This window comes from Centruroides vittatus, unplaced genomic scaffold, assembly GCF_030686945.1.
Source record: "Centruroides vittatus isolate TY-2023 unplaced genomic scaffold, ASM3068694v2 contig_651, whole genome shotgun sequence".
In the NCBI taxonomy this organism is placed as follows: domain Eukaryota; kingdom Metazoa; phylum Arthropoda; class Arachnida; order Scorpiones; family Buthidae; genus Centruroides; species Centruroides vittatus.
The window spans coordinates 846,784-867,115 of record NW_027122405.1 but is presented as its reverse complement, the minus strand read 5'-3'; the positions used below and the strand labels follow the sequence as shown (position 1 = coordinate 867,115).

The window sequence follows — 20,332 nt, the reverse complement described above, 5'->3', positions numbered from 1 at the left end:
ATTATCAACCTAATCGATACAGCAGGACTAGGAGATGTAGACGAGCATGATATTATGGAGTTACAGCAGGTTTTTGGTGAGAGTCTTACCAACGACGACCTTCAAGAACTGGTAGAACAAAGAATTCATGTAGAACTGGGAAATAGAGATTCTGAAAACGAAGAACCCAAAAAATTTCTCAACAGATTTCCTTAGTAAAAGTTTGATAACGATCACAGAAATCGTTGATCAAATTGCAGCCAATGATCCAGAGTTTTGAAAGGAATGAAAAAGCAAAACGAGGCGTTTTAGATGCGTTCTTCCGCTACCGACATTTGCTTAAGGAAAGAAAAAGTGACAAATGAAACTTCACGAGTTCGTTGCAAAAAAAAAAAAAAAAAAAAAAAAAACAGAAATTTCAGAAAAGTCAGGACCTTCGTCACAAAAAATGAACTTTACATTTCTGTGTGCATATGTTTGTGTTATTTAACATATATTATTATTAAGGTCCGGATTTTTGGGTGCAGTTTTAGAATGAAATGGGTGCTGGTTTGGGTGCCAGTTTGGGTGCTTTTAAATGCTGTATTATGAAGACAAAAACCAACAAGATGTACTATATTTACAAAGTACATAATTGTTTATTGCAATTTAGACATAAAGAGGAGAATTGTAATTTACAACAGTAATCATTTTAATGTTCTTAGAAGTGAAGTTTTCTCGTTTGGAGGATAGGATGTCTTTATATAAAGAAAAAGATTTTTTACGTCGACTGAGACTAAGGGGACATGTTTCAGTTTTACTTAGAATTCTAGTTCAGTGCAATCCAGAATATTTTTCAAATCGGGATTTTTTCATAAACTAGATTTGAGTTTGTCCAGGGCAAAACAGTCCAGTACATCAAGCGCCTGACTTACAACATTCCACTGATCCCGCATTTCAGTTCCACGTCTTTCCAGCTCGTTGATTTTATCCACCAATAACTTGTACGAATACATGGAGTAGAGCTCGTGGTCACTACTAGATCAGCGAGCAGTTTTTCGACACTATCGACGGCCGCAGAATCACCAGAAGGAAATTCGTTGATAAATGCAATAATTTTCTCGATGTTCTCGCAGTAGAATACCACATTGTTTATCCAAGACCCCGAACGGATGGCCAGATTAATATCTGATATTAATCTGGTCATCCGTTCGGGGTCTTGGATAAACAGTTGTGGAGTTCGTATTTTCAAGTTGGTACATTATGAACAACATTGGTTGTACAGTACATAGCACCTGGTCAGTGGTGCAACAAGAATGTTCAGCACGTACCGTTTTGTGGAATCCGTTGTTTCTTCCAGTATAAACACTACAGGATTGTCTCCAACAACGTCCAGGTGTCCCTATAAATATATGCTCGAAATTCCTCCTTTTTTGTTTGCCTTCTCTGTGCTTTTCCAAACTTATGTGTCCCTTGATTTCCGTTTTTTGGTGTTTCACATCAACTGAAATCGTATAATCGCAAATGGAACGGCAAAGAACTTTTCCGTTTGTGCATACGCCTTCATCTTTAAACTTATTTTCTATAATGTTCAGTTTAGATGAGGACAATTTTGCAATTTTCTAATGGCGCCGACACCGAACAAAGAAAATTGGAACTGTCGTGCTCACAAGTCAGGGTAAGATGACCTCAATACAGAATTTTCTAGATTGTTCTTTTCACCTGTTGCAGATTTTCAGTGAATCTGTTTACACTCTTAAAACAACCCTAAGGCTTAGTTGTTTAGTCCAGAAAATTCCTCTTTACCTCTTTTTCTCTCAACAATAGAAGAGAGTAAGCTAATTATCATATTTTTTCCTCAACATACGTGGTCTGGTTTAACGAATTTGTTTTTCCCCCTCAAGTGAATGAATAAAAACCACCAAAAAACGAGATAATTGTCGACATATTCTTTCAAAATGTAAAAAAAGGGGGAAGCTGGCTGCAAAATATACAGTTTGGGTGCTAGTCACTGTTTTGGGGGCAGGTTTGCGATTTGGGTGCATTTGAGTGCTAAACAATTTGGCAACGAGTGGGCCTACTGCACTAAAACCAACTTAGTTTGTCTTTTTACACTCTGCCCTTTTCAAAAATCGAGTGGGTGCGGCACCCAAATATACGGACCTTAATTATAATACAAATTAATATAAAAATAACTGAATAAAAGATGAAAAAACCGCCAAGTGTCTTAATTTGTAACACTCAATTGTGTTTGAAGCAATATAAAAATAACTTAAAATTAAAGTAAAGCTTTAATTTTGATCGCGTGTTTCCCTATCCTAATTTACTCTATGTTAAAATGACCTCGCTTAACGTTGTTTCGTTTTGCGCTTCGTCGTCTAGGAACGCATCCCCGCGTTAAGCGGGATCTTACTGTATTTACAAGTGACACAGGTATTATACGTTTGTAATGAAAATTTTAGAATTTGCTAATGGAAAGTCCAGAAACTCGACATTTTAAGCAAAAAATAAAAAATCCAGCAACAAGTCGCTTAAATTTCCGGCAGCATTTGGTGGCGCCATCTGTTATCATATTTTATTTAAGAATTTTTTTAAATATCTTTAACTACAGTAGAGCATCGATTATCCGACTCAATTGGGGACTGGGGTTGGTCGGATAACTGAAAAAATAGATAACCGAAAAGTATGAAAAAATACATTATATAATAATTTATAGTATATTAGTATATCCCATGTAATTAATATATTAGTATATCGCTATTAACCTACTTCGCGTTGAATTTTCATCGATGTTAAGCCTAACCAAAGTTTTTTTAAAAATAATAATTGTCGCTATTGTATCGTTAAAAATTATTTCTTTATTTTGCACAAAATAAATACAGTACTGTGCTGTTTATTGAAAAATACAGTATAAAACAAAAAATATATATATATTCGGGTTACATATTTTACATAAAGTAGGCCTATACATTAGAAAAAAAAGTCCAAAATTTTCTTTTGCTTCACAGCTCACCCTCGTTTTTTTGCCGCTAAATCTCGCACAGGTTTTAAAAACAACAATTGGATAGCGTTAAATAAAATTAAGCCTGGTTTAAATGCTGGCCTCCCTTTCATGGTCGAGCCAATGTTGCCAGCTAAAACACGCAAAAATTTAACAAAAATAATATTAAAGTAGCCAAGACACAATCAAATATTGTAGCGCCACATCACTAGCAGACATTTGAATTTGCCGACTAGAACGCGGTCGGTTAACCGATGTGTCGGTTAATCGATGATCTACTGTATTATAAAATGGCAAAAAACTCAATTTTGAGGTAGGGATGGGTTTTATAAAAAAAATTGTAAATGCTAACGACCACTTATTTATTGTGCCATCGTCACAATGCCAGGCTGCAATTTTTAATCATATTTTGAAAATTTATTTAATTAATTAATTTAAAATATATGCCACCCATCTCAAATTAGTAGTTTTCCCCCTGTAAATCATACTTTTCCTGTTAGCAATAGAATCGTGCCGGTCACCTATCTTAAGTCCTTTCAGGGGAAAATTTTTGAATTGAAATAACGAAACTTCCGGTTTGCATCGAAAGTTCATATATAGTTAGATATGGAAACCTTGGGCCTCCTGCTCCTAAGGGTTTAGTCTTTCATCTATATAACTCAGTTTTCGAGATTAAGGCCGCGACTCCACTAGCCGTAAAAGGGCCGTAAAACCCCTCACCGTAAAAGCTTTTAATCACGTGACCATGATATTTTACGCCTAAAAGCGAGTTGAGCAGTGTTCAACTCGCTTTTATGTTGGTTTTACGACCTGCTCAGGCGTAAAATATCATGGTCACGTGATTAAAAGCTTTTACGGTGAGGGGTTTTACGGCCCTTTTACGGCTAGTGGAGTCGCGGCCTAAGGAAAGACGGACGACGGATGGACAGGCAATGGGAATTTATAGGTTTACAATTTTTTCAAATTACAGCCCAATAACGAGTAAAATCGTCATTAAGTCCAACCCTACTGGAGATACACACGACCTCCTTTATCTTCCCTCCTTCGACTTTTAATCATAGTATCAATACCCTAATAAACAAACCTCCCTGCAAAATTTCAGAAATTTTCGACAATAAGCATAGGAATTATTAAACTTCAAAGATGGTGAACAAAATCATGCTCCCCCACACACACATCCATCCATCCATACACATACATACATACAGAAAAAAAACCCTGAATTTTTTGATTTCTGGACGTTTCAAGGTGTCCAGTCCAAAAATGTAAAAATCTCTGGGGGGGGTCATTTTTGACTGATCACCAAATTTTGTTATATGGAACAGCTGGGACAGTAAAAACTGTTTCAATAATATTTAACTAAATTATACATATTTTGACCTAATCCTAATTTGGTAAATTCTATTGGAAATTTGTAATTTTTTTGTTTGTTTGTGGTTGATTGCCCATAAAAAACATAATTTTATTCTTAAAATTACCCACATTTAAATGGCATTTATTAATAGGTGATACAATAATGAAATAAAACAGACTGAATTAGTGAAATATTACATCCACAATTTTATTTTTAACAAATCATTAATATTTACAAATTTCTTACAAATATTATTTTTCAAGCAGAAATATTTAATTCTTATAAAAATCTAGGTAAATAAACTTTTATACTGTTTATTATAATTATATAATTTCTTATTCACACATTTGATATAAACAATAAAATTCTTAATCATTTTAAAACTTCAAAACATAAAAATCTTAATATAAAAATGTTTTTATATTCATAATAATTCAATAACAATCAACAAAATTATAACAGCAACTTTAACTTTGATATAAAAATATATTTAACATAAAGCTTTAGAAATTCGTTATTTATAAAAGTTTATTTTCTTTAAATTCTTTTAAAATTTCTTCTACTTCTTCTTTGGATATCGGAAGAATAGGCAATCTGGTTGAACCACCATAATAACCAAACCACTCCATTGCAGCTTTCAAACCAGCTACACCATATTTTTTAGTAACCTAAAATAATATTCAATTAACAAAATAAAACAGTAAGAAAAACAAAAAATGGAATTGCAGTTTTAAACCTGCCCTGAAAGCAATGCTAATAACTGCAAAACTATTTCAAACTTTCAAAGACTGTTATAATAATAAAATTTAACAGCAAAATTTGTTTTTACAATCACCAAAATTATTTGTCAAACATTTTATGCTTTAAAATGTTACCATTAAAATTTTATAATTTCTTTTTACTTTAATTCTGGAAAAATTTAATTAGTGATTAAAAAAAATAAAACAGCATCTTTAAATTTCCAGAAAAATCTTAATTTAATTTAAACTAATATTTTCAATCATTCTTTAAAGACTTCTTCAAATGAATTCATGGTAAAAATACTGTTCATATTGAGTTTACTGAAGAAAGCCATTAAAAGATGGTCAAAAACATTAGTTTATTAAATTAAAAGAATTTTTGCTAAAAATTTAAAGATGTTAATTTATTCTGAAGAATACATTCCAGTTGATTATTATGCATATAGAAAATAATTTCTACAATAAACTTTCAAACATTATATCTTTAATTATGTTCTAAATACATTTATTTATAAATCCAAAGAGACAATAAACATTTTAGTAACTCTAAAAGATATGTAAGTTCCACTGAAGTTCTGAATATAAGTTTCTACTTAAGTTCCACAAATCATCAAGCCAAATTATTTTATAGCTATGGATAGGTTTTAACATGACGTCAACACTGGTACTTAGCTTTGTTTTCACTCTTATATCTAACTTATGAATAGAAGTATACTAATGGTGAGTACATTTTCTTGAAAAAATGCCAAAAAGTTGTTGTGCAGTGAATTACTGTAATCATATTATTATTAAAATACACAACACCTTTAACAATCCAGCAATAAAGATTTAATGCGATAATTTAATGCGATATTATCGCATTAAATCTTTATTGCTGGATCATTAAAGGTGTTGTTTATTTTATTATTTAGTTCCAGTAAGAATTTTGTTTATTCATAATATTATTAATCATCATCACAAATGATGACGTCATTTTTCTATATATTTGTTTGTAAAGATTTACTTCCACATTAATTTCTATCAAATGACAGAAATTAATGTAGAAGTAAATCCTTCCTGATTCTATTATAAATATATTTTTTCTTCTTTATTACTAGAATTGTCTCTACTCATCCTAAAAATCACTGACAAAATATTTGACTCAAAGAACTGTATATGCCAATGAATTTGAATTATAGTCAATTATATAATAGGTCGCAAAAAAAGATTTGATACATTACTTTCCCTGGAATTATATATCTAACCATATTTCTTATTTTGTATATATCTAACATTTTGATAAGCTAAACTATTATTTTGAAACTCTTTCCTTAAATACAGAAATTGTTTTGGTAAAACTCATATGTTTACAGATAGATCAAAAATTAATTTTAATGCTGTGCACATTTTTATTGGGAAATTTTAAAAGTTACTGTCTTTTGTTATTTTATTTATTTACACACAGGTACACAACCCATGCATCATATACATACAGCACAGGTATCACTTTACATTACATAATCAATATATTTAAATATAGCACACACAAAATATATAATTAGATTAAATGCAAATTAAAGTGAGACAAAAGTGAAATATAAAAACACATGATTTGTTCTAAAGTCAATCAATTGTAATTTCAAGTGATTCAGATATTCAACATTACTTTAGGTATTACATTGCAGTAAATATTTATGTATTTTTTTCATAATATTTTTTAGATTAGGCATGCTGTAGATATTTTCAAATATTTATTACAAATTACAGAACAAATTATTACAGCAAAGTTAGGACAACTAAAAAGCAAATGTATGTCAGTTTGTAAGCTTTCTTGACAAACTGACACACTGGATTATCATTAATATTAAATCTAATATGATATTCTAAAAAGACACCAAATCCTGAAAGAAACTATGTAGATACAAAATCTGCACTAAACATTGTACACTATTATCCATTCATGTATAATATTTCAGACTAGAATTTCTTGTATTCCTTCCCTTAGAACTACTAATGTATTATGTATCTTATAAAATCTTTAATGTAGTTCAGACATGCTTTGTTATATTCAAGCAATTTTGTTGTTCCTTTTTTAGATAATGTGTCAGCTATGTCATTTCCAATTACCCCAGAATGCCCCTTAACCCAAGAGAATATTACTTTAATACCTTTACTATTTAATTCCATAAGTTGTAGTATCTTATAAACCTTCGCATTTCTTTTTATATTAACTATTGCTGAGTGGGAGTCACAACATATAAATACAATATTAAAAACATAATATCAAGTGTTAAGCAGTGTAAAAATCTCTCAATAGCATACAATTCTGCCTGAAATATAGAACAATAATTACTTAATCCATAACTAGAACTCTGTATTAGAACATTATTATGAAATAATTCAAAACAAAACTGCAAAATCAGCTCCAACACCAGTCAGAGTTTTACTACCATTAGTACAACAATCAGCTCTGAATTAATGATATTTTAAAATCTACCATATGAATTAGTTCCAATGATGAATGAACATGCTGAAAGATGAATCATGTTTTGTTAAATACTTAGAAAACTAAACTCTAACTGAAATCATCTTGTTTTTATTGTCATCAATATTTTTGCATTTACCCAAAAGCAAAGACAAGAGACAAAAGCAAATAACAGGTGTAAAAACTACATTGCAAAGCTGATTGAAAGTAATTGTAGACTTCAAGACTTTTCCAATTGCTTACTGTTTCCTGTGAATATGCAAATGAATAATTTGTTAAATAATTATAAGTATCTGACCAGTCTATCTTAGGTTACATAATAGATTGAAAACAATATGAATAGTCATTCAAATTACAAATTTTAAGTTTTTTAATGTTTTTTTAAATTCTTCAATAATTTATCAATATAATTGCACATTGTAAATGGAAATGAAATCTAATCTAACTTGTCACTCTTTCAAGGAAATGTACTCAATGCTAATATATTTTTATTCATGAGTCAGCTTGTAAGGAACTGAGTCCGAACGTTATTTTTATTTTATTATTATTTCCGTTTTATTATCTTTAGTTTGGGGTTTATGTTTATTTAGGACGAAGGTTCCCCACCACTCTCTTGTTAGTAATGAAAAATGAAGATAAAACAACTCACGGAGAAATAAGCGCCGTAGGAAACATCTTGCGCACTTGCGCTGCCCGGCGGAAGTAACAGTCCGCAGAAAAAAAAATGGAGGGGGAGTCCCCACAATCACTAGAAGAGAAATACTTAATAAACCGTCTTAAACATCCCAGAAAATTATGATAAATATTTTTGTAAACAGTTTATAAGCTTTGTCGGAAACTTAAAGCTGCCAGAAAAGAAAGTTCATGTTAGCAACTAAGTATGTAAATAAGGGGAGTAACCCAGCTCAAGTGTGACGTCACCTCACAGTATAAAACCCATACGTTAACCGAAGAAGGAGAGGTGATTTCCAAACCGAGGTGAATTCCAAATCGAGGCGACTGTGAGAGCAAGGTAGATTCAAAAGCGAAGTATTTTCTGATAGAAGTCCAGATTGATAATTGGACAATCCAAGGTGTTAAAGAGGAGTTCGATTGACGATTTGATGATATCGAAAGGATTGAGGAAATAGTTTCTTCGTATAGTGAGGTGACGGATAGACGTTTAATTAGTAAGAGATTTTGTTCATAGTTTCTAAGAATTTGATTTGTCGAAATTCAAAGGGGAATTAATATTAAGTTAAGCTAAGTAGCTAAGTTTATTGTCGGGTTGACTTGTTGATTTTCGTTAATAAATTTTGTTTGAATTATTGACATTTGTATGTAGTACGTTCTAGTTGCTAATTAAATATATTTGAACTTTTGATCTGACTTGATATTTATTGTTATTATTACTAATTTTTCGGTGCACGCTTAAAAGCCCAGGCCTGGCAAACTAATCTCAAATCCGCGTAAAGTACCCGTTAGGTTAACAGAAGTTTTACCGACCGTAATTATAGTCAGTTTCCTAAGATACTAAAAATAGTACTTTACAAGCTTTACTTTCATCCTTTCCTCCAGATACTGTAAGTCCCATCATTAAACCCATTCTTATCAAGACTACATTTAATTATATTATATTATGAAACTTTACACTAAAAGCAGACAGTATCACTTGTAATAAATTTAATAATTACAGCTAATGTAAATTAATAAATAATTCATAAATTTTGGAAAAGAAAAAATTTATCCAAAGAACTCAAACTTAATACTGGTTAATCTGATTGACTGTTTTATTAAATCAGCATAATTTATCATATAAATCTGGATGTTTAAACATATTTTACCTTTTTCTAAACAAAAAATTTTTAATTTTTTCCTTACTTCTAATTAAAAACATGCAAATTAAACAGAAAATATTGTTATCATAAATGTGCATGCAGTTCTGATAATGAGAGTATAAATCACTACTTCTAAATACTGTTAAGAGCTTATATTTTCAAAAGTACTGTACATTAACTATACAGATGACAAAATTCAATTTATATAGTAATCTAATTTCAACAATATAATAAAATAGGAACAATAAGATAGCAAAACACTATTAACTAAATAAATACAATTAAAAGTTTAATATAAGTTCTTTATTTAACATAACATTAGAACTAAATTGACACTGGTAATTACTGAGACTAAGAATCATTCAACAATTTGTCAAAATACTTTAACATTAATTATATTAAACTTTATTTGAAATAACCAACACCTTAGAATTTCCAGCAATGATGTATTTAATAAAATAAAAACGTTTGCGACTATTTTTAATAGTTTTCTTCAGTTAAACAACTTTAAAACAAAAAGAATGTAAAATAGAATGCAAGCCATATGATGGTTTAAAAATTGAAAATAATTCCAACGTATAGTGCACATGGTTTACATAAGAAAAATAAAGACAGAATAAATAAAAATGAAAGTAAAAAACAAAAATAAATTAAAATAAAGTATTAAGAAAATTAATTGCTGTGGTAAAAAGATTTCCATGTGAAGGATAAACTTTCCGCATGGTTGATGCATCCCTTGTCAATATGGGCCTAGTAAATTTCAAGTTTTTCAATATGTTTAAGTTCTTGTTTGTTGGCGGCAATCCTAATTATGGATGCTTTGTCCCAATGAACATTAATATCTTGATGCTTAGCAAAGGCTGCATCAAGACATTAATGTAAATTTTCTTGCTCTGTCCGTCACTTGTAAATATGGTGAAATTTGGACAGATATTTATCGAAAGCCAAGCTACCTACCCATTATTATACCGAAGAACTCCTTCGACCCTAGGAATTTTAAACATGCAGCATATCGATCATGGATCAAGCGGGCCTATACGCATTGTACGAGTATGTTTGATACACATAGAGAATTAAATTACATACGTACAATAGCTGTACAACAGGGATATCAAATAAGTGAAATTAATGCACTTATTGCTAAATTCTGTAATCAAACAAAAAAGGCAGCCTACAACTATGAACCATGGACAAAAAGTAGTTCTCAACTATATTCCTTTCCTACACACGATGATTAAAAAAATAGTCCACAAGAATAATTTAAGAATGATTTTATCAATGTAATCCTATGATGTATAGAATTTTACGTAAGAAAACTGAAACAATAGTACAGGGGTGTATTCTATTCCTTTAAGTGACTGCTGTTTTAATACAGATCTGGTTTACATTGGAACTACTATGAGGCTTTTGAAACAGAGACTTAAAGAGCATAAATATTCCATCACTAAAAACTTGGACAGTACCCTTCTTGCAGCATTCGCTAAGCATCAAGATATTAATGTTCATTGAGACAAAGCATCCATAATTAGGACTACCGCCAACAAACAAGAACTTAAACATATTGAAAAACTTGAAATTTACAAGGCCCATATTGACAAGGGATGTATCAACCATAGAGATGTGGAAAGTTTATCCTCTGCATGGAAATCTTTTTACCACAGCAATTAATTTTCTTAATACTTTATTTTAATTTATTTTGTTTTTACTTTCATTTTTTATTGTCTTTATTTTTCCTATGTAAACCACATGCGCTATACGTTGGAATTATTTTCAAATTTTTAAACCGTTGTATGGCTTGCGTTCTATTTTACATTCTTTTTGTTTTAAAGTTGTTTAACTGAAGAAGACTATTAAAAATAGTCAAAAACGTTTTTATTTTATTAAATACATTGTTGCTGGAAATTCTAAGGTGTTGGTTATCTCAAGCATTTATATTCCAGTAAGTTGTTTGTTTTATTAAACTTTATATCTTCTCCTAGATCTATTGCATAAATAAAAAATTTTAAAACACCATTAAAATCCAACAAAAAAATTTTATGTTTTACATATGTTTTGCCCTCTTTAAATTCAAGATAAAAACTTTCCTGCAGTTTTAGAAGTTTTTGGAACTTCTTTAAATAGATTAATTAAATAAAGTCAATTAGGTAAAAATTTTGATAACAGTGACACACACATTGATAACTGATTTTTTTTTCTTTAACATTTCTACTTGTTTATTGTATACATATCCAAGAAAACAAAAAAAAAAAAATATCTTTCAGCTGTTGCTCACTCAAACTAATTCTAGAAATGTCAGTGCATTCTATCAAACTTACACCTTACTGCTAGAATCTGACAGTATATAAATTTCCATTAAATATGAAAATTTGGATTGTTATTTCCACTAGATTATTTTTTGAAAATTTTCATCAACAGATCATCAGACTAATTATCTGATTTATATTCAATCAATTTTGTTTTTTAACACTTAAATTAAATTGTACTTACATATGTGTTTGGAGAAATCAATCGAAGTTGAAGACACTGTGCCTCTTGTAATTTTCCTTCTAAAAATAGTTTGTGTAAATTGCATAATGGTTCACCTAAAAGATTGGCCAAAGCAAATATACCACCTACACACCCTGATAACAAAAGAAAGAAAAAAAAATTGATATTAGGATACTGAAAAAGAATTATTAAATATTATGCAATGCTTTTTTATTCTGTAAGAGTTTCAAAATTATAGTTTGTTTCTGACGGAAAGATATTACATTTTACAGAAACATATATTTTATAACTTGAAATCATAGATATCATCTCAAATTTAATCCAAATCAATCTAGTATTTAACTAGTACAATACAACCCAATTATCCAATGTAATTTGAACAATGCTACCTCAGATAAAATAAACAGTCATGGCACTTTGGATTTAAAATTATGAAAATAAAAGACTTATAAACATCTTAAATACTTTAAGCCTCTTTTTATAACTTTTTACATCATTTACTATAAGTTAATATATACTGTAGAATAAAAAACGTGTATTGTTGTAGATACATATTAATAAGAATGATTTGTCTCACATAAAAGGTAACAAAAACATATATAAATGTTTTTGTTATCTTTATATTAAAGCCAAATTTACCTTTAAATTAAAGCCCAACAGTTATATTAAAGCCAAATGAATGCAAGATTTAGGCTATATTACCACTACTATTAATTAATAACTGAGTAATTTGGTACTAAAAGCAAGTGTTGAGTGCCATCTTTTATTAAATTTAATAATTATAATTAAATTAAAATTTATTAAATAATTTAGAAAATTCTGAAAGAAAAGAATCAGTTTGGAGTGGGACTTTAATCCACAATTGCTGCTTACCATGCAAATGCATTGCCAGTATGGTAATATTTAATTAGTATGGTTGTATCTAAATTAAATATGTCTGGAAGAAAAAGATCAAATGGAAGTCTGGGTAGCATAACTGGCAACACAACGCAACAGTAAGTAGCAGTTGCAGGTTTGAGTCTGGCTCCAGCCAATTCTTTTCTTCAAAAATTTTCTAAATTATTTAATAAATAATAAATTAATTATAATTATTGAATTTAATAAGAGATGTGCCTATCACCTACTTGTAGTGCCAAATTACTCAGTATTTAATTATTAATAGTAGCAGTAATATAGCCCAATTTAATCCAGCATTTGTTTGACTTTAAGGTAACAAAAACATTAATTAATCATTTTGTAATACTTGTTATTGTTTTAAATTTTCTTTAAAAAGTCTTTTAGAGTTTCTTGTTTCACAGCACTTCTTGTTTCCTCCATCCTTTGCAGCAATGCTCTGGTGTTAGCTATTTGCTTGGTACAGTCAAGATTAAAAGTATTTCAGTATTTACATGCTTAGTGCATTTAAGGCAAAGATTTTCTGACTTACAGTAAAAAACATCCAGTAATGAGTTGTGTAACTCTCCTGGCTGTTATGAGATTTTAATGAAATAAAATTGTGTGGTACCATTATAAAATTTTGTTTAAAAATTTTTATATTATTAATTATTATAAAATGGCAAAAATCTTAATTTTGAGGGTAGTGATGAGTTTTATAAAAGTTGTAAAGGCTAATAACAAGTAAAACCTTCATTAAGTCAATCCTTCTCGAGATATGATGACATGTAACCACCCACTATTTTCCCATTCCATCAATCTTTAACCACCAAAATTTAATAGCATCAATGTCCCCTTATAAAAAGCTACTGTGCCAAATTTTGTTTCTTAATCTTTACCCCATCTTGAGATAAATAAAATAGATGCCAACACACACAAACATGGAATATTTTTCCTCTTTTACATTCCCAGCTGTTATGTGTATATAACAAGGAAAAGTATTGGGAATTGTGTCAAATTTGACCTTCAGATTTTTGCAAATTTCCAAATTTCGAGTTTCCAGCAGAAAAAGTAGAAAAAGTCTCCAGATATGTGTGTTTGTGTGTGTTGGCATCTATTTTGCTTAATATCTCAGGATAAGGTAAGGACAAAGAAATTTGGCATGGTAACTTGTATAAGGGGTGTGATCAGTCATATCTTGAGAGAGGTCAGATTTATTGAAGCATTTATGATTTTTTTATGAAACTCATCACTTCCCTCAAAATTAAGCCTGGGAAACTTAGGAAACTCATTGATGAAGTTTTTTTTCTTTGACTTTTTTGGGTTCAGGAGGTCTTAAAACATGGCGATTTGTAAAAATCCGAAATCAAATTTGACACAATTCCAATACATAACAAGGAAAAGTAAAGTAGTGTATTCTCTTACAAGTTCATCTCAATAATGTGGAACCTTGGTTAATCAAAGCTTGGATAATCAAGATTTTACTGTATTTCAAGTTTCTAATGTTTTCAAAATATATTAAATTCTTGTTTATAAACAAAATATGCAAAAATACATAAACAAGCAATTATTTATTGTAACATTGGCAGAATGCCAAGCTGCAATTTTGAATCATATTTTTTTAATTTATTTAATTTAAAATATATGCACGCCACCTCAAATTATCAGTGTCTTACCCCTGTACATAATACTTTTCCTGTAAGCAACAGAATCATGCTGGTTGTCTATCTAACTCCTTTCAGGGAAAAATTTTTGAATTGAAATAACATAACTTCCAGTTTGCACCAGAAATTCATATATAGTTAATTGGAGCCTCCTGCCTCTAATATTTCCATATCTGGTCTTGGCCTCCATCTGTCTAACTCTATTCTCGAGATTAAGGAAGGACAGATGGTGGGAACTTATAGGTCTACAATTTTTTTCAAATTGCAGCCAAACAACTTCCAAAACAATACTTTATTAATCTACAAAAAACAGTACTAGCATTATAAATACATAAATTATCAAATGTTACCAATAGTAAGAGCTGGAAGGAAAAATCCAGCTGATCCAGCAAGAACTTGAAAATTATGCTCTTTAGTTTTATGTACTATATATCCTAATTTTGAAACCTAAAAATTTTAAGAAAACAATAGTTAATAAAATTAATACTTCAAGTATATAACGAAAAATAAAATAAAATAATCAGTATATTTATTATATTAAAAATTTGTTATTAAATTACTTATAAATTTAAATTTAGTAATTATAATATAAATTTAATTCTAAGTCATAATTCTAAAAGTAAATAGAGGCTTTTAGTATCATATATTATTAAAAATTATTAGTGCTTTTGTGTGCCAACAAATTTTTTAAATCAATGCATATAACATTTTATCTTCATTAATTAATTTTATAGTCAGGTAAAATGAAATAATACAAATGAAAATCATACATCACCACCACTATCTTTTAATCCAATTATATTAGGATGTGAAGACAATTTAATTATAACATTAGCTGATAAATCAAGTGAAGTATTAGGAGGTACACTATATAAAATTATTGGAATAGGACTTTTATCTGCAACCTAAAATTGAAAAAATTTAAAATGAAATGAAATAAAATATAATAGGATTAGGACAAATATAATAAAAATTTACATTATATTATGTAATTAAATCTTTCTTTCTATATCTAAAATTTATAATTATATAAGTGTACTAAGTGTCTGCAGATCCACTTTCAATTCAATACTGGCTTGTGTCATTTTGAGACATTTCCTTTCTTCATGATGCATTTTATATAAACATTAACTATAGATGTATATTTATTAAATAAGTATAATCATATGAAAAAATTAATCATACAAAATATGTTTCTATATCATTACTATCATTTTACTGTTCAAAGTAATTTCATAAAATTGTATTCAAATTCTTTTCAAGAATAATATCAATGAGAAAACTTACTGTAATATAGTGTTTGATTAAAGCTTTCTCATTCATGCTTCCCTTATAATAGCAAGGTGTAACCACCATTGCTATATCAGCTCCAACCGCAGCCATTCGTTCTGTCATTCTTACAGTTGTACGAGTTCCTACAGAATTAAATACAATATACTTTTTTGAATAAATTCTCAAAATTTCTAAATTTATTCAGACTTGTTTCAGATTATCTGCTATGAAACATTCAATTAAAATAACAGATTATTAAAATTATATCAGATAATGCAGCATATGTAAGAAATCATATTTTATCAATAATATAATAAGTAACTAATTGAAGTATCCCTATTTAATGTGGTTTCCAAAGCTGAAATATTTAACAATTCAAATGCAATTAAATTTGGTATGGCAGTACTTCAGAACATGGAGAAGACATTTCTGTAAAAAATTTTGTACTAAAACTCACCACTTGGTACTTTCAGGACTGCAAGCAACAAAAAAAAAAGCATTTTATTTGTAATACACTTAAAATGTGTGGTTTGAGCTTGTTATAAATTTTGCAATCTTGAAAGTTTAATACACTGTATGTGAGAAGCATCACAAATGATTCATTACAGTCTGCCATTAAACATACTGTTCACAGTCTTCAAATTTTACATCTTCATAATGAGGACATTGAGCAGTATCTACTGCATCACTATACAGCATTATTTTTGTATGAATAAAATATTTGTTGCTTGCAATCCAAAAGTGATATCTCATAAACTACACTCACGTGTTATGGCGTGTAAGTGATGTAGTGGTGAGTTTTGATACCAATTTTTTTAACCATGTTCTGAAATGTCTCCATACCAAATTTAGTTGCATTTGGATTGCTAAGTATCTCTCCAGACAACACTGAATAATATTGTAATATTTTAATTACAATGATTGTAATTAAAATATTACAATATTATTCAGTGTTATAAATATATAAATATAAAATTTTTATGCTTAAACTTTTTAATTTAGTTCTTTAAATTATAGCAATATGAAAACAGAATGTCTATCTGCAAAGTTATAGAGTATTTGTTTTTCCTAGTATGCTCACATAACCATTCTATAATAGAACAAATAGTATTGACCTATACCACAGTTAAAGTACTTTAACTGTCTTATGGTGTTAAAAACTATTATATACATTCAAAGATTGAAAATTTTTTAATTGTTAATCTAAATGTATGTTCCAAAAATCTGACATCTTATTCTATTTATGTTCTGATGTTCTTATACCATTTTTGTTGTAATTGCCCAGTGATGATGTATGCATTATCAAAAGCACTCATAATTATGTCATTATAATCTTACAACTTTTTATTGTGTGTTTTTTTATCATGTAGAACAGTTAAGTGTTTTAATTAAATAAATACAATATAATAATGAATAGGAAGCTTATGCTAAAATATATTTACATCAGTGCATTATAACTTTAAATAATGGAACATTCCTAAATGTAAAAATGACTGATAACACAATTATAACTTTATATCTGTTTGAAGATATAAAATAGTTTTCAATATACAGTAGAGCATCGATTATCCGACCCCGATTAACCGACTTATTGGTTAACCGACCGCATTCTAGTCAGCAAATTCAAATGTCCACTAGTAATGTACTGCTACAATATTTTGTTATGTCTTGGCTACTTTAATATTATTTTTGTTAAATTTTGCATGTTTTAGCTGGCAGCACTGGCTCGACCATGAAAGGGAGGCTAGTATTTAAACCAGGCCTAATACACTATACTAATAATGTATTTTTCCATACTTTTCGGTTATCCGACTTTTCAGTTATCCGACCAACCTCAGTCTCCAATTAAGTCGAATAATCGATGCTCTACTGTATATTATTATTTAAAAACAAAACTTATAGTAAAGGTTAGTAAAAGTGGCTGTAAATCTTTGCTGCTTCTGAAAATTTGAAACTAAAGAAGTTTTTACTTTGCTCACAATCTAGAGTCATTCTTGCATCTGAAATTCCAATATAAATTTGGAAATATTGGCAACATTTGAAAAAGTTGTTTGTAATGTATTGTAAATACTAGGGTTTCTCATTTCCCAGTCTTTTGCTTGTCCTGGGATCCCGGGATAAAAGTGAATTGTTTCCTGGGATATAATTAATTATTTTTAAGATAAACAAAATATTTTAAAATCAAATGATATAATTATTTTTCATTTATTTAAAGTAATTTAACATGTTCTGTAACCTCCAAAATCATATTAATAATGCTGTGTAAGATATATATTAGAAATTGCCTTTGAATTACTTAGAATTTTTTACAAATAGAAAAAATTTATTAAAGTTTGCTGGAAACTGCATACAACAACAAAAATGCTTTGAATTGAGTTGAAAATTTAAAAAAAAAAATTAAACTTGGATCAAACTTCTAACTTAAAAGGTAATTTTCGGTTTTTAAATGAAACACAATACAAAATATTATTGTAAATTTTTATAAGATTTTAAAAAGCAAAGATAGTCAATACTCCAATCACTCAATCTGATTCTTATTTTAGTAATGAAAAGTTCCTCTACCGAGAATGCCCTTTCTGATTCAATTGATGTGAGTGGAATAGTGTTTAATGCATTTAAGAGAAGACAGATGTTATGTTTTTCACCTGTAGCCTGGAAGATTTCTAGTTTGTTTTCGAGATTGTAATACTTCTTTTGTTCTCTAGTATTCTTGATTTGTCTACCTCAACTGCTTTAATAGAAACATCAAGCTTATAGCCCAATAATTCGGCAGTTTATTTGTCTTTAATAATCAGGTTCATGAAAAAAGTTCATACTTGCAGACTTTGTACTCGTTTGTATCCTTGCCCAATTTGCACAACCTGGCGTTACGCAGTTATTGAAGCTACTGGGCATGCTTAAAAATTAAGACAGCATAAACACAATTATTCCAGATAGTACAGGTTCTGACAAGTAAAGAATTTTCAGAATTCTGTCACAAATAGCCTACATATTGATTATTGACAATCTGTGACATGCCATAACAAGGAAAAATTAAAAAAACTAATAAGTAGGTTTAACATTAATAAATACAAATGTATTCTGACAGTTTATGAGTTAATTATACTTTCTATTTGCAAAATTTCCTCAACCTTAACACAAAATAAGAAAAAAGTGAATTTTTAAGAAATTCGTAGGATTTTCCAGGTTAAAAAAACAACCGGGATCCCAGGATTCCATTTGAGAAACCCTAGTACAGGAGTGGTGAACCTATGACACGCATGCCCAAAGTGACATGTAAGGAAAAATCATTTGGCACGTAACATTTCGTACGATTTCTATTTATCGTCTTTTTCAATCATCATTTTGGTTTATCACCCGATCATCTTTTGTTCAATCAGATTTTTTATAGTTATTGTAATTAAAACATATTCATTTAATTTATTTAAATACTGTATCGTTATTTGAAGTCTAAAACTTTGGCACGCATAGCTAAACATCTTTAAAGCTAAGTGAGCTTACTATATGGCATGCTGGCTCAGAAAGCTTCACCACTCCTGCCCTAGTAAATACATTATTTTCAAAAATAAATCAATTCATATAAAAACCACAGGTTCTATGCTACTAATTGTTTAACATTTAGAATATGAAAACTGGCATTTTTTTTATAGATCTTTATCAAATAATACTTTTTAATTTAGTTACTCTTATTGTTTTTCTTATTTTAAAAGAATTTGTTAAGGAATAGTAATATATACAAAACTGTGAGTATTTTTGTGAAAAACCTTAATTTAAATTTATCGACATAAACTCAAAATACTTCATTTAATTACCTTCACATCCACTTCCAGCTATTAATAATTTATCTTTACTAATATGTCGTTTTACAAATTTTACAACATCTACTCTTTCATCTTCACTAAGAGAAGCAAATTCTCCATTTGATCCCTGTATAACTAAACCTAGAAAATAAAATTAATGTATAAATGTATTGCTGTAATTATTTAAGATGTTTCTAATAAATATTCGTATTTTTACAAATTGTATCTACCCCTAAAAGGAACTTTATTCCATTTCTCAATATTATTTTCTAAATGATTATATGCTATTTCTTCATTCTCGTCGAAAGGCGTTATGATCGGAGGATAAACACCAGAAATGTTGATTTTCTGCGTACAATATCTTTTCTTGAATTTAAAGTGATTAAAATGACGAATATTTATCCGTTTAATTAATATATTCATTCTAAATTAATTGGAACAATTTAAAATTACAACATATTGCATAATAACACTTCGAACAGATTCCGCACAAATTATTTTGTTATCAAAAGCTAGTTCAAGGTACAGCCACGTGTCAAGGCAATCAAACCACGTGGGCAGCCATAACCTTGTTTCAGATCAGTGTTGCCATATATGCCGTTCACATGTTAGTAAATTTAATAATAATTTAATAGTTTCCCGAAGCTTGTAATAATTATTAGTTTTTTTAAAATGCGATTTTAAATATTTTAATTAAGATTTTTATCCTGATGAATTGGTAAACTTTAGAGGTTAACTATAATGTTTCAAAGTAAAAGACATTGATTATAAACGATATGTCTTTGTCTATTGGACGCTAGAAAAATGAAAGCAGACGGGTGTGTATAAGAGATAGGTCTAATGATAATGAACAAAATACAGTCAAACCTGTTTTTATGCGGGGGATAGGGACCGCATTAAAA

The 20,332-nt window shown here is 29.1% G+C and overlaps 1 protein-coding gene across 1 annotated transcript; it reads right to left on the bottom strand.

The window, feature by feature from the left end:
- Positions 1-4,615: 4,615 nt before the first annotated feature.
- Positions 4,616-19,983, bottom strand: LOC136979887 (4-hydroxy-2-oxoglutarate aldolase, mitochondrial-like). Its single transcript, XM_067275912.1, has 7 exons — positions 19,661-19,983; positions 19,443-19,571; positions 15,646-15,773; positions 15,129-15,263; positions 14,709-14,805; positions 11,822-11,955; positions 4,616-4,981 (listed from the first exon to the last, which is right to left on the bottom strand). The coding sequence occupies exons 1-7, from the start codon at positions 19,851-19,853 to the stop codon at positions 4,832-4,834; spliced, it is 966 nt and encodes a 321-aa protein (XP_067132013.1). The 5' UTR covers positions 19,854-19,983; the 3' UTR covers positions 4,616-4,831.
- Positions 19,984-20,332: the final 349 nt, after the last annotated feature.